This window comes from Filicampus tigris, chromosome 1 (assembly GCF_054856515.1).
Source record: "Filicampus tigris isolate MCC_2025a chromosome 1, RoL_Ftig_1.0, whole genome shotgun sequence".
In the NCBI taxonomy this organism is placed as follows: domain Eukaryota; kingdom Metazoa; phylum Chordata; class Actinopteri; order Syngnathiformes; family Syngnathidae; genus Filicampus; species Filicampus tigris.
The window spans coordinates 33,274,154-33,291,897 of NC_141217.1; the positions used below are offsets into that span (position 1 = coordinate 33,274,154).

Below are 17,744 nucleotides of genomic sequence, written 5' to 3' on the forward strand. Positions count from 1 at the left end.
ATTGTTGGTCACTTGTGAACATTTGTTGGTGGGAAGATTAAATTATTCCATTTTAGATTGATATAGCACCTTCATATGGACCCAAGGACAGGTTAAGTACCATAATAAAATCATTACCTCACCAAGTACAGTATATCAAAATACCATAAGTGCTTTTTTTTTTTTTTACATTGTTTATTGTCATTTCATTTTATTTTATTTTTGCTACCTTGCTTTTAATTTCACGTAATTAAGTCGTATTGGCGTTAATGAAACTACTAATTCCAGTTGACTAACTTTGCTTTACGCATGCGCAGTGATTGAGCGGAACCGCCGCTGATGTCAGCAGCTGAGCCCTCCTGGCCCTCTCTCTCTCTCTCTCTCTCTCTCTCTCTCACACACACACGCACGCACGCGCACAACGCATGCGCAGAACATTCGGTCACTGGCGCTGTGGCTAACAGCTAAGCAACAACATGGAGAGAAAAGGTAAAACGTTTACCCCCACACGTTGTCTGAGAAACATTGGTCGGCAAACGTGGCGCCATGTAATCGCTGATCCACCCCGGGTATGGCGAAGTTTATTGGACGCAGACGCGCGTAAATGTTTGAATCGAATGCGTTTGTCCCGTACGGTTAGCCGCGGCGAGCTAACCGTAGCGGTGTGAGGATTAGCTCAGGACGGAGAAGCTTCTGGCTCGTTATGTGACATCTGCGACGCCTTTTTTTTTTCTAAATTGTTCATATTTTATAACAATTCATTCAGTAATTATTCGCACGTGTATGATATATTTACACTATTGCTAACATTTTTCAGCTCGGTACCAGCGTGGGTAGGTTTAACGCTATAATGTGCTGTACAGTATCATAAAAAGATGAATTGGTGCTCGGTGTCTTCGAGTGTCAGACAGTTGGTGATGGTCTATTGCGTGTATGAACTAATAATTGAAATATGAATTACAGTTAACCTTCGTGGGTCTAAAATAAAAGAATAGTACGCGGTACCACCCGTAAATAATGATGTAGAGTACATTGTATTCAAATGTTCATAATGACAGGCATTGCCGTAAATATAGACCAAAGTGTGATTGCAAATATTTTTTGAATTACAAACTCTACTTCCAGCATTAAATAAAAAAACCTGCGTTACAGCTAATCACCAACGATAACAACCCGATTCTTATGCTCATAGTTACCTCTTTATGTACAGTACACACAAGCTACTGCGTGCATATCGGATTTTTATTTTATACCGCACTCTTTGCATGCAGCTGTGGTTGTTTTTAAAAGCGCCCTATAAATAAAGTTGAGTTTAGTCGCTTTTGGGATGCAGTAGAAATGGGACAGTATTTCCTGAAAAAGAAAATCTGTCAAAATGCTAATTCTGGCTGGAACGGCCACATCAACCTGAGTGCAACACAGCAAGAATTTTGAGGCTTCCAGATAAATTGATCTTTTTGTTTGGGATAGCTGCCTTTTTGGGGAACTCCTTTGTGTTATTATGCTTATTGAAAGTTTGGTCAGAAAAGCACCTTCAAATTATAATAAAACAGTAGAACTTCATTATTTTTCAACATGTCTACAAAAATTCACACAATGTACTAGTCAATGCTGAATTATATTTTGAACTTAGTTCTTAAGAAGGTGCGCATTTCATCACTGACTGATGCCCGTTTTGATGATAATTAATGAATGGTGGGACACCTTTAAAAAATGACTGGCTAAGCACTGACAGGAGTGGATTTTCTTCCGTCAGAGTAATCGTCAGTGACCGGGTCAAGGACCAATGGATCTCTCAGACCGTCACTGACAGATACCCGCTTTGCTGATGTCTTTTTTTTGGGGGGGGGTTGGGGGGGACCAACTGATGGACTGATCAACCAATGATTACAATTTGGTTTGGCTTGAAAACGTGGCGGTCTAACAAATTACGGATGGGTACCCAGGCTGCTGACGAATGACGGACTGTCAACATTTTGTAAAATGACCACCTCTGCTAATTAGCATAAATTGGCAAAAGAGATAGACTTTCCCCCCAATGTTGTGTTCAACCTAAATAAAAACAGAATACAACCGGCTGACCGGTTTTCTGAATCTGAGCTGTGATTGGTCGTTGTGAGCAGTTTTGATGTCATTTTCTGACGACAGAAGACAAAATGGCCGCCCCCAGAGATGGCTAAAAACGAGTGGATTAACACTTATTCCACAAAAGCAATATTTATCAGAATGCCCTGTTTCAACTAGTGGGCGTGCATAGAACATATTCTTGAAAAAAAAATGTTTGATTGACTTTCACTTTAAATTTGTAGAAACGTTTTTCACAATTTTTACTAAACAATTTTTCAGATTTGCATCTTTTTTTTTATTACTACTATAAATTTTTGCCTATATTTTCATTATATTTATATAAATCTTTGCTATCAAATTTGGAACAAAATTCTAACAAAAAGTTCAGGGAGCACCCAGGATTCTCACCATATCTCAAAAAGTTAAATCAAAACTCAAAATGACAAATCTTAAAAGTCCACATATCTTTATTTTGATTTCAGTTTTAATCGGTCTATCCCTACAATAAAGCAATTTGCCTCTTATTTCCTCAGTTTTGGCTCTGCAGGCGAGGAAAAAGAGGGGCAAAGCCAAGAAGACCTGCAAAAAGTAAGCATTTATCCCTCTTGTGTGTTGTTTTTTTCCTGCTCTGTGCGCTACGTTGACACTGGCTAGGTTATTGTTTCTCCTCCAAAAGGCCACATATTTCATCAGCAAGTTGACTTCATTGTGTTTACTGTCATTCAGATGATTTTTAAAATCTTACTTAAAAAAGAAAAGTCACTAGAGGGGTCGGAAAAGTGTCAAATCTGGCTCTGCACATGAATCGTGTTTCTTCTATTACAACGTTTTACAGCTCGAGAGAAGTCCAAATCCAAATTACGATTAAATTTCGATTAATCGTCCATCCCTTCTTCACAACCAATAATTGTTAAATGAATACCTCTCTGGCAGTGTTAACGAACAGTCAACATGAGTAGCTTTTGTAAAGACAGAATTATGTATTGTCAACAGGCAGCCGGTAAATCCCCGAAGTCGCCAGCAAGCCCAACACGAAGACTCGCCTCGGGAGCCCGAAGAACCCGAGGAGATTCTGGGCTCTGACGACGAAGAGCAGGAGGATCCCAATGACTATTGCAAAGGTGAGTTTTGTCGAAACCTTCCTCTCACCTCGCCTGCCAAATGAACTTTTTTGTAACAGTACATGACAGAGTGTTAACATCATCCAAGACTCTGTCGACCACCTGATCTTTGAAAGTAAATACTGTTTTCTCTTCCAGGGGGCTACCATCATGTAAAAGTAGGCGACCTTTACAATGGAAAGTATCATGTCATTCGGAAACTGGGCTGGGGGCACTTCTCGACCGTGTGGCTCGCCTGGGACATCCAGTAGGCAACTTTGCTGTGTATTTTCGCTGCAGTCTCTGCGCTACGTTGCCTTCCAGTAGCAGCTGACCCATGCTGGACCTTAAAACAGTATTTTTGCTCTATGTTTGGTAGGATGAAGAGGTTTGTTGCAATGAAGGTGGTTAAGAGTGCAGAACACTACACAGAAACAGCTGTGGATGAGATCAAACTTCTCAAGTCTGTAAGTGAATGCTTTCATGAGGACAATTATAAACATCCCATTCAGTCGATATTTAGTCATCACACTCAAAGTACTTTAATGCCAATCTGGTACTGATTGTAGTGGGGTTTTTTTTGTGCCCAGGTGAGAAATTCGGACCCTGATGATCCCAAACGGGAGATGGTGGTCCAGATGTTGGATGACTTTAAGATTTCTGGTGTCAATGGAACCCGTATCCTTTATCGCTGTCCAACACCTATCTGACCTATCCTGGTTTTGACTCACAATTGATCCATCAAGCTTACAACGGCGCAGTTGTTTACGTTCTGAGCTTGCTAAGCTGCATCCAGCACCGGGTGTCTGCGTAGGCCTGAATGAAATCTCAAGACTTGTTAGGCATTCTGTAGGGGAACGACATGCACGTCATTGTTGTGATCTTAACGTCTATTCAGACGTCTGCATGGTATTTGAGGTTTTGGGCCACCACTTGTTGAAGTGGATCATCAAATCCAATTACCAGGGGTTGCCTCTACCCTGTGTGAAGAGCATCATTAGACAGGTGAGCACAATCAAAAACACACAGTCACACCCTTAATGCACTGATGACTCATCGCAGTGTTTCGGTTTTACGTTGCACTTGTTTTTTTGTTTTTTTTTTGCCTCATATTATTCAAACTCTGATTTAGTATTGATACATTTGCTTCACCTTATTAGCTGTGCATGCAAAATATGAATAAGTCGAACAGTTTGCATTGATTGTCACACCCCGACTTTGCTCTCAGGTTCTTCAAGGCCTGGACTACTTGCACACAAAGTGTCAGATCATCCACACAGACATCAAGCCGGAAAACATCCTGATGAGCGTCGAGGAGCCATACGTCCGGAAGCTGGCGGCAGAAGCCACGGAATGGCAGCGGGCGGGAGCGCCGCCTCCCTCCGGCTCAGCAAGTACGAATTGCACTTCCGATGACCATGCAGACGTGCTGACAACCATGTTCTAACTTATGACGTTCTTTATTTCACAGTTAGTACCGCACCTGCTCCAAAACAGGTACAACTTTTTTTTTTTTTTTTCTATTTCCGCTTTTGCAGTATGTCTCCTATTTCCCAAAGTGATTGCTTGAATTATGCATACAAATGAGGCTTTATCCACATGAACCGTTAAGGCCTAAAGCACCTTTCTAAACATCTCTCTAAAACCTTAGGTCATCTTTGGAATCACCCTCGAAAACCTGAAGTTTTTCCCGGCAATTCAACACCTACAAAATAATTAATATTTCGTCCCCTGTAGCAGATAGAAACATCATCCCGAAAGAAATTGAAATGAAAAAGAAATTAGACATGTGCCTTTCAAACTGGCCCGAGTTTATTAATCATTACTGTTTCAACCAAAGATGTAAAAATAACTTCATTTTTTTTCAGCAGTGCAAGAGAAGCACTATTTTAAATTTTAAAAAATCGAGAGGTGAATACCATCCTCTATTCTATTACAAAGACGTCTATCGTCATCGTCTACAAACATATCTTAACCATATATCACGTTCGACCGGTTCAAGGTCCACAGTCGTCTTTTTCGCTTCGACCAACATCCGCCGAGGAGTCACGACACCGTCACGTGTATATTCCGATGCATTTTCCGATGGAGACTGAGAATTGGATTAGAAAAAGAAAATGACGTATACACTCTCCAGGCTTGATAGGTAGAAACATGCAACAGCGCTCCCGGGCTCAAGTGGTAGAAACGTGGTTATGCGCTCCCGGCCTAAATGGGAAAAAAATATCCTCTTTGATGGTCTTACAAATTCCCCAGGCACAGTAAGCAGAATTCCTGTGTTTTCTGATACATTTGGGCATGGCGATGACTACTTATTTTTCTTGTTAAAAACAAAAAAAAAAATCCATGTTTTTGTGCTTAAGAGCCACATTTGAAAAACATGGGGTCATATTTGTACATTGGATTAAAAAAATGTGTAAATTCATTCACATATTTGTATATATTCAGAATTTAATTATAATTAAATAACTATTGATTTTTTTTTTTTTTTACTTTGTATGTAAAATTGATCATTTTGCTTTTCACTCCGTTTGCAATAAGTCAATTAAACAATGATTTAATGAGAGAAATTAACACATTTAATTCAAAGAAATTACTACATCCACTCTATAAAACCAATTTTTGGGGGGAAAGATTTTAAATCAGTTAAATTGTGTAACGATTCTCTGTATCATCTGTACAACTGTAAATGTACTGTAATTATGGCAGTACTGGTCACTTAATATTTGCTTGATGACTCATTTGCATAGCTGTCATGGGCCAGTACAGCAGCACTAATGGTACCCTTACATTACGTAAAGACAGTTCTTTTTTTCTGTTTCTTTTTTTTTGTTAAAGTTGCATGTTTGGTCAATAGTCTATGTATATATTTTTTTACATACTTGGGCCAACAAAGCTAATCAATACTCATATGCTAGAGGCACTACACCCTTTATTACGTATGCTTGCACTAACTAATGATATCCAATACCACGTTTAATTGTGGTCGTAGATTGATTTTAGATGGAGACTTGCCTAGTAGTGAGTCAGAGGCATTACAGCTCACATTTACCAAACGCGGTCTTAAATTTGATTGAAGTGGCCTGGAGAAGAAAAAAAAAAAAAATCTTCAATTTGACGTCCTTCAACCTGCAGATACCCTATTTCCAATATTGCGCCCGCTTCAACACCAGATCGAAAATGCCCGTGTCCGTTTTCAACGTATGTTTTTCCCTGCATTTCCCTCTTCAACAGACTGTAAAAATGTCCAAGAACAAGAAGAAGAAGTTAAAAAAGAAGCAAAAGCGACAGGCGGCCTTGCTGGAAAAGTGCATCATGGACCTGGAGGAGATGGAGAAGATCACAGAGACGCGGGAGGACGACGAGGATGTCGACGAGGAGCCAGAGTCTCCAAAGGGGCGGGCCTGTGCTCCTCTGAGGCAGCTGTCGCTGCAGGATGTGGGGAACCAAGACGCACAAGGTGAGAAGTCAAAATGGTTGTGAGCCTCCTGTTTGTGCTTTTCATCTAAATTCGCCCACTCACCGCTTAATATCATTTTTGTAAATCCTGAAATAAGAGTAGTCTTTCCCTACCTCTAAACAGCAAAAGCACATTATGTATTTCCCATTTGAAAAATCTCACGGCACATCAGCAAATGGCAAAATTTTCCACGAGGTCCCCGATGATCTCTCGCGGCACACTTTTGCGGTTTGGTATCAACGTATTACAGCAAGGGCTGGCGTGCAAAGCGTTTCTCCTTTCCCGATGATCCCAGACAGCGACGTGAGTGCGGCCGGGCTGTCCGAGCTGAACTGCAACGGACACGCCAAGTTGGAGCGGAGACTACCCCGGTGGAGGGAGGAAGACCAGCATAATGGAAATGTTGCGGAGAAGAAACAACACCTCGTCTTGAACGGTTTGGACTGTGCCGACCTCGAGGAGGGGCAGCGCGCTGACGTTGAAGGGGCTCACTGCAGCGGGGTGCCTGCTAGGCACTTTGCTGCCAGGCTGGAGGAGGAGCTGGGAGGGAACATTTGTCCCGAGGAGGGAGAAGATGGAAGTGAGGAAATTCTGCAAAATGGTCCGTTTGACAAAAAGCAGTGTGATATCCGTCGGGGGCACATTTTGCATTTCTTCAGAGTGCTTTCTTATCTCTCTACTGTGACATAGGAAAGCAAACGGCGGGATCCCTGCTCATCAACCCCCTTGAGCCAATCAACGCAGACAAGATCAAGGTCAAGATTGCAGACTTGGGAAATGCCTGCTGGGTGGTGAGTCGTCCTATTGCGACCTGAGGGATTTCCTGATTAGCCATCAGGCCTTCCAGACACAGACACAGACACACCCAGTGTCATCCAGTTACCAGAATAGAACAGCTTGAGCTTCCTTCAAGGGTGATATGGCCGCTAAACAAATTTCATGATTAATTTTTTTCTTTAATAGAAACATTTCCCCCCCTTTCACTTTCAGAAAAAGCAAATGACTAAGACATTTATTCAAATCAAAGTTGTTGTTTTGTTTTTTTTGGTCCAGTTCTCCCGATACCGAAAAAAGTTTAAATTTCGCAATCAACTTCAACAGAAATGAATATTTGTTTCCTTTACAGATAATAAGGAAACACTGAGACTGAACACCAAATGACCAAGAGTGCCATGTTGAATTTTATTTCTTTATTTTCGTCTGTTCCGCTTTGCTCTCAGCACAAGCACTTTACGGAAGACATCCAAACGCGGCAGTACCGCTCCTTAGAGGTCCTCATCGGCGCGGGTTACAGCACACCGGCGGATATCTGGAGCGCGGCCTGCATGGTAAGAACCTGCAGTGGACACCGCACCAAATAATAGATACTAAACTAATGGCACCCGACCAAGATTTTTTTCACCGGTGCAGCTACGGGGGAGAGAAGTAGTAGCTCTAGCCCTGTTGCGCTTCAACAATTCTTGTGTCGATGATGATGATGATATTGTTGTCGCCTCAGGCCTTTGAACTCGCCACAGGAGACTACTTGTTCGAACCACACTCTGGTGAAGATTATTCCAGAGATGAAGGTATGACTCAGACGCACTCTTCCTCTCCAGTCCCTATATTGTTATGCATGACATCTTAGAGTTCTGTGTCTGTATGTCGTGACATGTTGTTTTGTGCTTGGAATAGCACACATGCTAATACAACAAGTTGTGAATGATTGTCAGGCAGCTGACACGTTTTGAGTTTTCATAGCAACTACGAGTGCTTGTGACCAGTTAAATTCGCCCAACTGTTACTCTTCAATTGAGGATCCCCATGCCGCTACTTGTTTAGGGATCAGTTAAAGTTCCACGTTGAGAGCACGTGGAGAGATATTGGGGACAAAAAAAAAATGGTGCGATGGAGTGTCACCATTCGTGTGAGTCCTCCTCGCCCCCTTCCTCCCCCAGCACTTGAATACTGGAGACAGGGCCATCAACAGCTTCATTATCTCGTCTTCCAATGCGGCACGCCTCCTTGTCCTCCCCCGCTCGTTGCTATTATTCATTTAACCTCATGCTTTTTGTTCTGACCCGATTCTGCTCCAGCATGTCAGGATGCGCTCACTCTGTTTCTTTACATGCTCTGCTGCTTCTTTTCCATCCAAGACTTCCTTAACTTGCACATCTTTTGTCAAACGTTAGTTTCTTTCTTCCCTTGACACATGCTGACACATATATATCTATTTAAACGGCTTCTATATTTACTCGACAGTCGCCCCCTGCCATCGCGAGAATGTTTAAAACCCCAAAACTCTTCCCCCCCCCAAAAAACGCTAATAGACATTAAATATGACATTTTATGTTTACATTTCCCTCTCTAACATTAATGGAAAAAAATGCATGAACATTACCAGTCATTCAGGTGACTGGGGCTTTTGCTCGAACTATTGCTGTCTTGGTTCAGCAGCTGTAAGCAAGTCCATACACACTTTCTAGCAGCTACGCCTGCTCCTTTGTGGCTCACGTTGGAAGCTGGATGTGTTGTACAAGTCCCGGTGCCCACGGACAGCAATGATTATTTTGCCCGCTTTTTACCTGGCATGTATGTGACATGGTAAGCACATTCTCGGAAGCCGTTTGGCTCCAGTGTATCCACGCAAACTAAACTGTATGTGGCCATTTGAGACTTTCTTGGGATTAAGGGTTATAAAAATGAATTTGAATCTGTAGCGGCGTATTACCGTATCCTGCACTAATGAGGATTTTGTCTCAATGACTCACAAATTCACATAGTGAAAAATGTTGTTGCATTGTCCAATTAGCAATTTACAAAACAACTACTTACTCAATGCGTGTTCGTTTTATCTTTCAAGAAGGTATCAAATATAAATAAAGACTCACACAAATCGATTGAATTTTCTCGTCAGTTTTCTTTACCATCTCTGAAGTTCAGGAATCATACAACGATCAGATCTGGGCAGCTTTTCCACCCTCGCGAATGCTCTCACCCGAGACAGGCGAGGGCAGAAAAGGGGCGCGGTTTAACATGCAGCCCTCACGTTTATACTGTCTTCAAAATCTAAACGTAATGTGGGTTGGTCTCCTCCCTGGCTGGCCCCGCCCATGGGGCTGATCTTCACCAGCTGGTCCCGTGCTCAGATCAGGGCACGCTGATTTTGAACTGATTATGCGATGTGTAATTCCCAATTTGGTTAACCTGTTGGCTAATATAAAGCCATTCTTATAGATTCAGATCCTTCAAGTATGAATGACAACAGGTGGATACACAAGTTAAGCATACATGAATGATAAGAACTTTTCGACCAGTGAAGTGAAATTGGATCATTCCCTCGGCACACCTGATGCTCATTCACGGTGGTTGGCAATCACCTGTCAACGGCCATACTTTTGAGCAGTTGTTTTTGGCCTTCAGTGAAAAGGAATTGCCCGATTGTGCAAATGCTTGCGTGTAACGGCCTCCCATACATGTGCCGCTCACCATGCCAGGCTGTCATTCTCATCCATTGTTTGCCATCTTGTCCACCCCTTTTCTGGTTGCTCTGCTTCTGACGGGCCTTGTCTCCAGACCACCTTGCTCTCATGATCGAGTTGCTTGGTAGAGTTCCTCGCCACTATGCTCTGAGTGGGAAATACTCGCAGGAATACTTCACAAAGAAAGGTATGCCATTTTGTCTGTCACTGACACACTCTTGTCTATCTTTGTCTTTGTTTTTCTCCCCCTTGCAACTGTGTGCGTGTGTAGACCATATAGCGCTGATCATTGAGCTGCTGGGGAGTGTCCCACGTAAACTCATATTGAACGGAAAATATTCCAAGGATTTTTTCACCAAGAAAGGTAAAACAAACAAAAATAAATTGTCTTCCCAGCAGGGAATTCTCTTTGTGAGATTGTATATATTCATAGTAGAAGTGCAATGCATAATTGACAATTAATCCGTTATCAATTTAATCGATCATTATTTTTTTTAATTGAGGAACTGTTTAGAGACATTGTTTAATTTAAAATGATCCAACTCCTCAGAATTGTATCCTTTCAACTGTAAATGATCTTTTGGATTGGGACGGACCAAACTCTTTACTGAAGCATAATTTATGTATGTGCATTTTCTACACCGTCAATTTGAAATAATGTCCTGTTTTTGGGGTGGAATTTTTTTTTTTTTAATCCGATTTATCGACAAGATAACACTGGTCTGCAGTACATTTTAATCAGAGATGGCTTTGTGTCCCTAAATGTAGTTTTGATGCTGATTTAAGAAAAAAATAAATAAATAAAAAATTAAAAACAAATTTTTCTTTATTTCTAGCACATCAAGTTGGGCTGCGCAATAATTCATTATCAATATATATTGTGATAGACACCTGATCAATATTAATAGAAATTGCACTCAATATAATGATTTAAAAAAATAAAATAAAACCAGGAATTGTTTTTCTTATTTTAATTTTTTAATAAAATAATTATCAATAAACTAATGTGAACATTGTGATTCACCAAGCCCTGCTAGGCACATTGCTTATGAAGACATTTAATCTTTCAATTGACCAGTTAATTTGACTTTTCCATAGTTGTTTCAACATCTCATTTAAGGTTAAATAGTATATTTTAAAATAAAATTACCCAAATTCAGCCTTTTTCTTCCGGGTCCTTATTTTGCAGAGTAAAATAGTAATAATAATAATATTCAATATGTATCGATATCAACTGACATGAAATACTGTACACATATTGTGCTAGACCTTTCAAGCATATTTCCCAGCCCTAACATCAGCCTTTGAGATGTTTTCGAGGCGTGTATTTTCGGTACAAAATATATTTTTGGAAAAAATATGTTTATTTTGAAAAGATGACAAGTAAACGAAAAATATTTTGAAAAAATAAAAGCGAACCATTCGGGTGATATTCTAAGAAATTACACCAGAATAAAAAAAGATCTCTTGATTTTGTACATTAAGACTGAAATCTTTAAACACTCAGCAGCAACAGCCTATGACACATCTATTTAAGTTAAAGACAAGTTGTCATTACAGTACATACTGTATATACGTTGTATATACGGCTGTCTACATACATACAATAACAGTTACAATTATTGCTAACTATATTAAAACTATTATATATAGAAAAAAATACAGTAACTTTAAAAAGTCCTTATGAAGTTGTATACACTTTTTAGGCATTAAAATCTTTGAACGTTCAACAGCATTTTTTTAACGAATTGGGTTATCTGTGTTGTGGTCGGATTTGCGTGTTGCTGAGTTGTGATGTTTCCGAGGTTCATGAATGCATCGTACGGCAAGCGAGTGGAGCAGTGGAAAAAGAGCAGCTGTACTTGGGTTAATAAAAACGTGATAATTAAACTACGTCTGACTGTTCCTGGAAGACGCTCCAATATCATAAATCTCGCTATTTGAGTTTGACGTTTTTGCTCCCTCGTCTAGGAAACTTTCACAGTCGGAGGATGCCGTGCATGTTAGACGTGCTACCCGCCGCCCATCTCATGTAGCAATGTCGGCACACGACTTTCGGACTCAACCACGTACCTTTCCCCATCGGCGATTTTAATAGGACAGAGAGAATGATCCCAAACAGGAGACCGCAGTGTACGGGGGGAACATTCGAGCTCTGGCTCTTTTCTGGCTCTCACTTTTGTGCCGCCACTCTCGTCTCCTGCATGCAACAGTCAATAGCGCCCGTGCGTAAGCTCGTGCTAATAAGTGGACCGAACCGAACATGCCATACCGAAACGTATTAATACACCCACGTGTACCGTTACACCCCTAATGTTTTCCTTTTTTGTTTTTAAGTTTGACCTATAAAAGCTTGGGCAATGCATTTTAAGTTATAACTATGATGTTTCTGAAAAAATCTTTCCTCCTATTGCTGAATCCAACCCTTCATAAATGTTACTAAATATTTTACAGTATAATCGTAAATCATCCAAGGGAATAAAGCTCTTCGGACTCAACTTTGCCTGATTCCAGCGTTTCCTTCTGGACGCCGTTAGACTTAAAACGTTCAACCCATTTTTTTTTCCCCCCCACCCCAACTGTCCGTGGAATTAATTTCAGCATAACTGGATTGTGAAAGTGTTTTTCTGTCTGCAGGGGACCTGAAACACATCACCAAGCTGAAGCCGTGGGGGTTGCTGGAGGTGCTGGTGGACAAGTACGAGTGGCCCCGGCAAGAGGCCGAGTGCTTCGCCGACTTCCTGCTTCCCATGCTGGAGCTGGTCCCCGACAAGCGAGCTACAGCGGCCGAGTGTCTGCACCACCCGTGGCTGGCCCTCTAGTGGAACCTCCGCTCCCTTCCACTCTCTCCGGAGAATGCAACAGATCACTTTCCAGTTTGGGCATATCATATGAATATTTATTTCTCATGTCGTTCTTTGGGTTCTTCTCTGAGCGCAACGGGGGATGTTCCTCAGTTGGCTTCGACTGCTGTTGTTGTTCTGCTAGTTGACTCTTCCCAACCTTGTTTATTCTACTTCTGCACTAAAACCAACCCAAACAAACATAGGATATGTAGCCATGTCCCCACAACTTCATTAGTGCTGTCACTTTCCTTTTTACCGGGTCTTTTATCTTCTGTTGAACATGTCGAATATACATTTTTGTATTTGTAAAGAAGGCTTAGGAAATTGCACACGGGGCTGGCATGTACACTGACTAAGGTAACGTTCTTGCAGCATTTTTCTAGGCAGACTTATGTGGTGAGACGCGGGTGTCTTGTCTGTTGATGCACAAACATAATCATCATCAAAAGTTCGGATGCTGTGTAGTAGCTTGAGAATAATGACGATAATAGATGCAATAATTTGCGAATCCCTTTCAACCGCTATCCATTCGAGCACAGTGCAAATAAGTGTGAATAGGCTCGACTAATATTGTGCTTGGACTGCATTCATCGGAATGTTGGGAAAGGGTTTGCAAATATTTTTCCACACAATCAAGGTTTATTTGGTGTCTTTATTTAGCCACACGTCAACGTAGCGTAGAATAAATGAAGTCTTACATTGTCATTGGATGCTGGTGTTCTAGTAAAGTGTTTCCCAACCGACACTGGAAAAAAATGGTTGAATCGACTCAATTTTATTTCAAGTGATTGCACAAAATAAAATCATCTGTATAGGGATAAAAAAAAAAAAATCTTAAAAAATAAATCTGGATTCTGATGATTTCATTTAGTGCAACCACGAAATAAAATTTAGTAAATGCGGCACATTTTTTTCAGTGTACTGTATATTGATTCAAGGCACATAATTTCTGAGAAAAAAAAAATCTCACGGCACACAACCAAAGGGAGTTGTGCCTCACTGTATGTCGCTGCCATAGATAGTTGAACAAAGATGCATGATTTCTGGTCAATTGCAGCAAGTTGGATGGTAGGCAACCAACTGTTCTACAGTGACGCAATTTAGGAATTGAGTGCAACAGGAAGCCACAAAAAAACACAAAGCTGAACAAAAAGGGGGGGAAAAGAAAATAATTGTATATATCTGTACCAAAGAATTTGCCTTTCTATAAATATATATTAGTTGTGTACAGTTTCTAACAAATCTTATATCTTAGCTAAAGTGATTTAGCTGGTTAGCTGTGTTTTAATAAATGGACGGAAGATGTTTGTGCTTGCTTGTATTTTCTGGCCAACAAGTACATATGAGTGTGTGCGTTCAAGCTTCAAAACTCAACCTAGAATAAAAATGTTGCATACCGCACCAGTTTCTATCGAAGTGATCTATTCAGAAGCTGTCACATCTGCAGTTTGTTTGTGTCTCAGAACCTTCAAGCGCAGGCTCATCAGGGGTTTTCTGGGAAGTGAAAAAAAATATGGATTACAATTAGGAGCGCGCTTCTTCTGCTAAACAAATTCATTCTGTCATTGTCCATACATTTTCTTGTTAAATCACCGTATCTGATATTTGTTTCTGTGTTGAGTGTCCTTAAGTGAGAACCAGACTGAGGAGAGCAGATACTAACAGCAGGAAACCACCATGAGGATGATGGTGGAACGGTTGCTAACGGAGCGCCATACTAACCAACCCAGTTCGTGTACGGTACATCCTCACCGTTATTTGTCGGTATTTTATAAAATTATTGGATCATTATAATTATAGTAAATCAAAGTGATAACTGAAAAATTACACATTCAAATTTTTTTCTCACTGACTCTACTGTACGAATATGAGCCGGCCCATTTGTCTAAATTCACACAGACTATACAGTGTGATTATCACTCATGTCGCATTTTAAAGTTAAATACAAATTATGTATGTATGTTACCAACAAATTACTAATTTGGGGGTTATTCGTGTTTGGCTGCATTGTGTCATATGCACAGATCTGCACGGTGTAATTGGACAGCCTGGAGATTTAAATTATGCATCACTGAATCGGTCATTGGATTTTCGAACACCTACAGCAACGTTTCTTGAGCGAAGGCACATATTTCACATCGGGAAAAAAAATCATGGCGCACTAAACGATTCACAAAAAGTGGATTAACTGGGAAATATGTATTTTAACTCTAGTCGAAGAAAAACATGTTTTGCCTGTTGCTATAGGTGCTTAGAGTACATACATTAACATAACATACCTTAACTAATTAAAAAAATGAGAAAGAAAATATATTTTTGTCTAAATAATTGACATTGGATAATTTTCCGCGGCACACCCGATCATCCCTCACGGCACACTGAGAAAAACCGATCTACAGTACACACTATTGCAGTACGTTCTGCAAATGTCTCTTGGTCCCTTCCAATGCCCTCCTCCCCCTTTTGAAAGGCTCCTTCCTACCTGCGCCCTCTGCCTCAAAGTCCTCCGGCAACAGTTTGTCCTGTCGGTTGCCCAGCGTGAAGGAGAGAAAAGCCAGCAGGAGAGCGTCCAGGATGCTAATGATGGCCAGGATGTAGGCCCAGCGCACCGTGCAGTTGCCCAGGCTGTACTTGCCCGTCCGCTGGCCGCACATCCGCTTCACCTCGGGGGCATCCCAGCCGTCGGGGTAAATCATGCAGCCCATCACCATCAAAACAGCTGCGGACAAAAAAAAAATCTAAACATTTTCTTCAGGTATGTATTAAAGCGAACACTTTATCCACAACAAGAGGGTGCTGTTTGCAATATACTGTTAATGGCACTTCCGTCAAGTTTAGTAGCATCCATAGCATAAAACGGGGGTTAAAAAGTTAAAAATCAAACTTTTGCACTTTACTTTATGATCGTATTGACATCCTGCTATTGTTGCAGGTGCAAAATGTGCCGTTGAAGCGACACCTGATCAGGTGACTGACATGTAACTAAAACCCCCGCAGAGGTGTTTGCACTGAAACCAGATGCACGAAACTCACCAACTGCAACAAGAGCCCAGCATGCCCAACACGCCCAGCTTCTCTTTCATCACCAAAGATTTGACGGCGTCAGAAATTCATCCCCTCACTGAGAAAGCGTTACCAAAAGTAATTGGACAGTTCCATGGCCAGGTTTGTGTCATTGTCTCATTTCACAGACAAGGAACAGATAAATGGCTGAGAGTTCATTTTCGAGTGTGGTATATTCATTTGGAATCTGGTGAGGTCATCTCTCAATATGAAGTACAAGGAGCTATCACTATCAGTGAAGCAAGACATCATTAGGCGGTAAAATAAAAACTAAACACATCAGAGAGCGAGCAAAAACATTGGGTGTGGCCAAATCAACTGTTTGGTACATCGTTAAAGGGGAAGTCAACCCAAAAATGTTCTTTTCAAGAATACAGTAGTTATGTTCTATGTAGGCCCACGAGTCGAAAACTTGGTGCGGACCCACCCATAGTGACACGTGTACGTTCTCGTGGCACTCGTCTGGAGTAACATTTTTATTTTTATGGAAAGCTGAGACAAAGATCAACTTGTACCAGAAACATGGAAAGAGAAAAGTTTGGAGGAGGGAAGGAAGCGCTCAAGATTCAAAACATAGCACCTCATCAATGAAGCTACCAATGGGGCGGGCATGTAATGGCCGCCAGTGGAACTGGATCTCATATTTATTGAGGACGTGACGACTGACAAAAGCAGCTGAATGAATTCTCAAGTTTTTTGGGCAATGTTATCTGCTCAGATTCAGCCAAATGCTTCAAAACTCAGCGGATAAAGCAAACAAGTGGAATGTTCTGCAATGGCCGAATCAATCACTTGACCCGAAACTGGTAAATCGCCCAAAGAACAAGCAGGAGCTAAAGACAGAAGACCAGAGACCAAACCCGGCATCATGTGATGTCTGTGTTTTCCAGACTTTGGGCTGGAGCCCGAGTACGCGGGGAAAGCTCACGCGAACGCGGGGACGACATACAAACTCGACACAGGGAAGACGAAGACAACGTGTGGACACCTCTGTGCTAACCATGCATCCGAGTCCAAAATGAAATAAGACTCAAACTAATGTTTCTTTTCCGCTCCCGCATAACTCATCCTTACCGGAGGCCAGCTGCATCCAGGCGCAGATCTTGTAAACGCTACCGGCGTTGCAAAAGAAGAAGAGGCCGAAGCACACCATGGTGGCCACCACCAGCAGCATGGAGGTGGCCACGAAGAACATGGCGGTGCGGAAGGCCGGCGACGGGATGGAGCCGAAGTCCAGCAGGCTGCCCTTGCAGGTGAGCTCCGAGGTGAGCGCGTTGCCGATGCAGTAGTGGAAGAGGCCAAAGTAGCCCGCCTGCGGCGTGTTGACGCTGTCGCCGATCCAGAAGGGCTGGATGAACACCACCACCGCGATGATGACCAGGCACACGGTGAACACGGCCCACAGCACGCCGATGGCCCGCGAGTTCCTCACGTAGTTGGTGTGGTAGATGCGCGCCGCCTCCTGGGCCGGAAGCAGGTCCATTGTCGCTGCGCTTGGCCACGCTGGGGCTTGGGGTGGCTCGCCGCCCGAATGTCCCTCAGGCAAGTCAGTCAGTCACTCAGTCAGTCACTTACACACCACGGCCGCCTTGCGAGGTTTGAAGTCGTGCTGGAGTCAGCTTTCAGAACGCTGGACAGGGGCGTCACGTGACGTCGCCTCGGCGATATTATGTGCTTGCTTGAGTTGTGTTCAGGGTAGAGAGAGAGAGAGAGAGAGAGAGAGAGAGAGAGAGAGAGAGAGAGAGAGAGAGGAGAGAGAGAGAGAGAG

General features: G+C 42.0%; 2 protein-coding genes and 1 long non-coding RNA gene across 6 annotated transcripts; 2 read left to right on the forward strand and 1 right to left on the reverse strand.

Annotated features, from left to right (window-relative positions):
• Positions 1 to 358: 358 nt before the first annotated feature.
• Positions 359 to 14,312, forward strand: srpk1a (SRSF protein kinase 1a). Of its 4 annotated transcripts, XM_086034468.1 has the most exons (17): positions 359 to 468; positions 2,580 to 2,634; positions 3,040 to 3,167; positions 3,306 to 3,414; positions 3,526 to 3,613; positions 3,737 to 3,824; positions 4,045 to 4,151; positions 4,375 to 4,540; positions 4,618 to 4,643; positions 6,381 to 6,606; positions 6,902 to 7,207; positions 7,297 to 7,397; positions 7,827 to 7,934; positions 8,105 to 8,174; positions 10,162 to 10,254; positions 10,339 to 10,431; positions 12,705 to 14,312. In XM_086034468.1, the coding sequence occupies exons 1-17, from the start codon at positions 456 to 458 to the stop codon at positions 12,887 to 12,889; spliced, it is 1,962 nt and encodes a 653-aa protein (XP_085890594.1). In that variant the 5' UTR covers positions 359 to 455; the 3' UTR covers positions 12,890 to 14,312. The 4 variants fall into 4 exon arrangements, with proteins under 4 accessions (XP_085890594.1, XP_085890572.1, XP_085890577.1 ...); XM_086034446.1 differs by lacking the exon at positions 10,339 to 10,431; XM_086034451.1 differs by lacking the exon at positions 10,162 to 10,254.
• On the reverse strand, positions 13,571 to 17,555 carry lhfpl5b (LHFPL tetraspan subfamily member 5b). The gene is made up of 3 exons (XM_086034513.1): positions 17,051 to 17,555; positions 15,396 to 15,632; positions 13,571 to 14,407 (listed from the first exon to the last, which is right to left on the reverse strand). Exons 1-3 carry the CDS (start codon positions 17,457 to 17,459, stop codon positions 14,397 to 14,399), a joined length of 657 nt encoding a protein of 218 aa, XP_085890639.1. The 5' UTR covers positions 17,460 to 17,555; the 3' UTR covers positions 13,571 to 14,396.
• LOC147153686 (uncharacterized) lies at positions 15,292 to 17,686 on the forward strand. Its single transcript, XR_015087296.1, has 3 exons — positions 15,292 to 15,668; positions 15,846 to 16,782; positions 16,867 to 17,686. It is a non-coding gene; the product is annotated as an uncharacterized LOC147153686 (long non-coding RNA).
• Positions 17,687 to 17,744: the final 58 nt, after the last annotated feature.

Bases quoted from the DNA above. Each gene is read 5' to 3' on its own strand.
- srpk1a (XM_086034468.1), top strand. The intron at 3,415-3,525 runs GTAGGCAACTTT...TATGTTTGGTAG, and splicing joins TGGCTCGCCTGGGACATCCA to GATGAAGAGGTTTGTTGCAA. The intron at 6,607-6,901 runs GTGAGAAGTCAA...CGATGATCCCAG, and splicing joins GGGGAACCAAGACGCACAAG to ACAGCGACGTGAGTGCGGCC.
- lhfpl5b (XM_086034513.1), bottom strand. From the start codon at position 17,459: ATGGACCTGCTTCCGGCCCAGGAGGCGGCGCGCATCTACCACACCAAC. The intron at 15,633-17,050 runs GTAAGGATGAGT...TTTTGTCCGCAG, and splicing joins CTGGATGCAGCTGGCCTCCG to CTGTTTTGATGGTGATGGGC.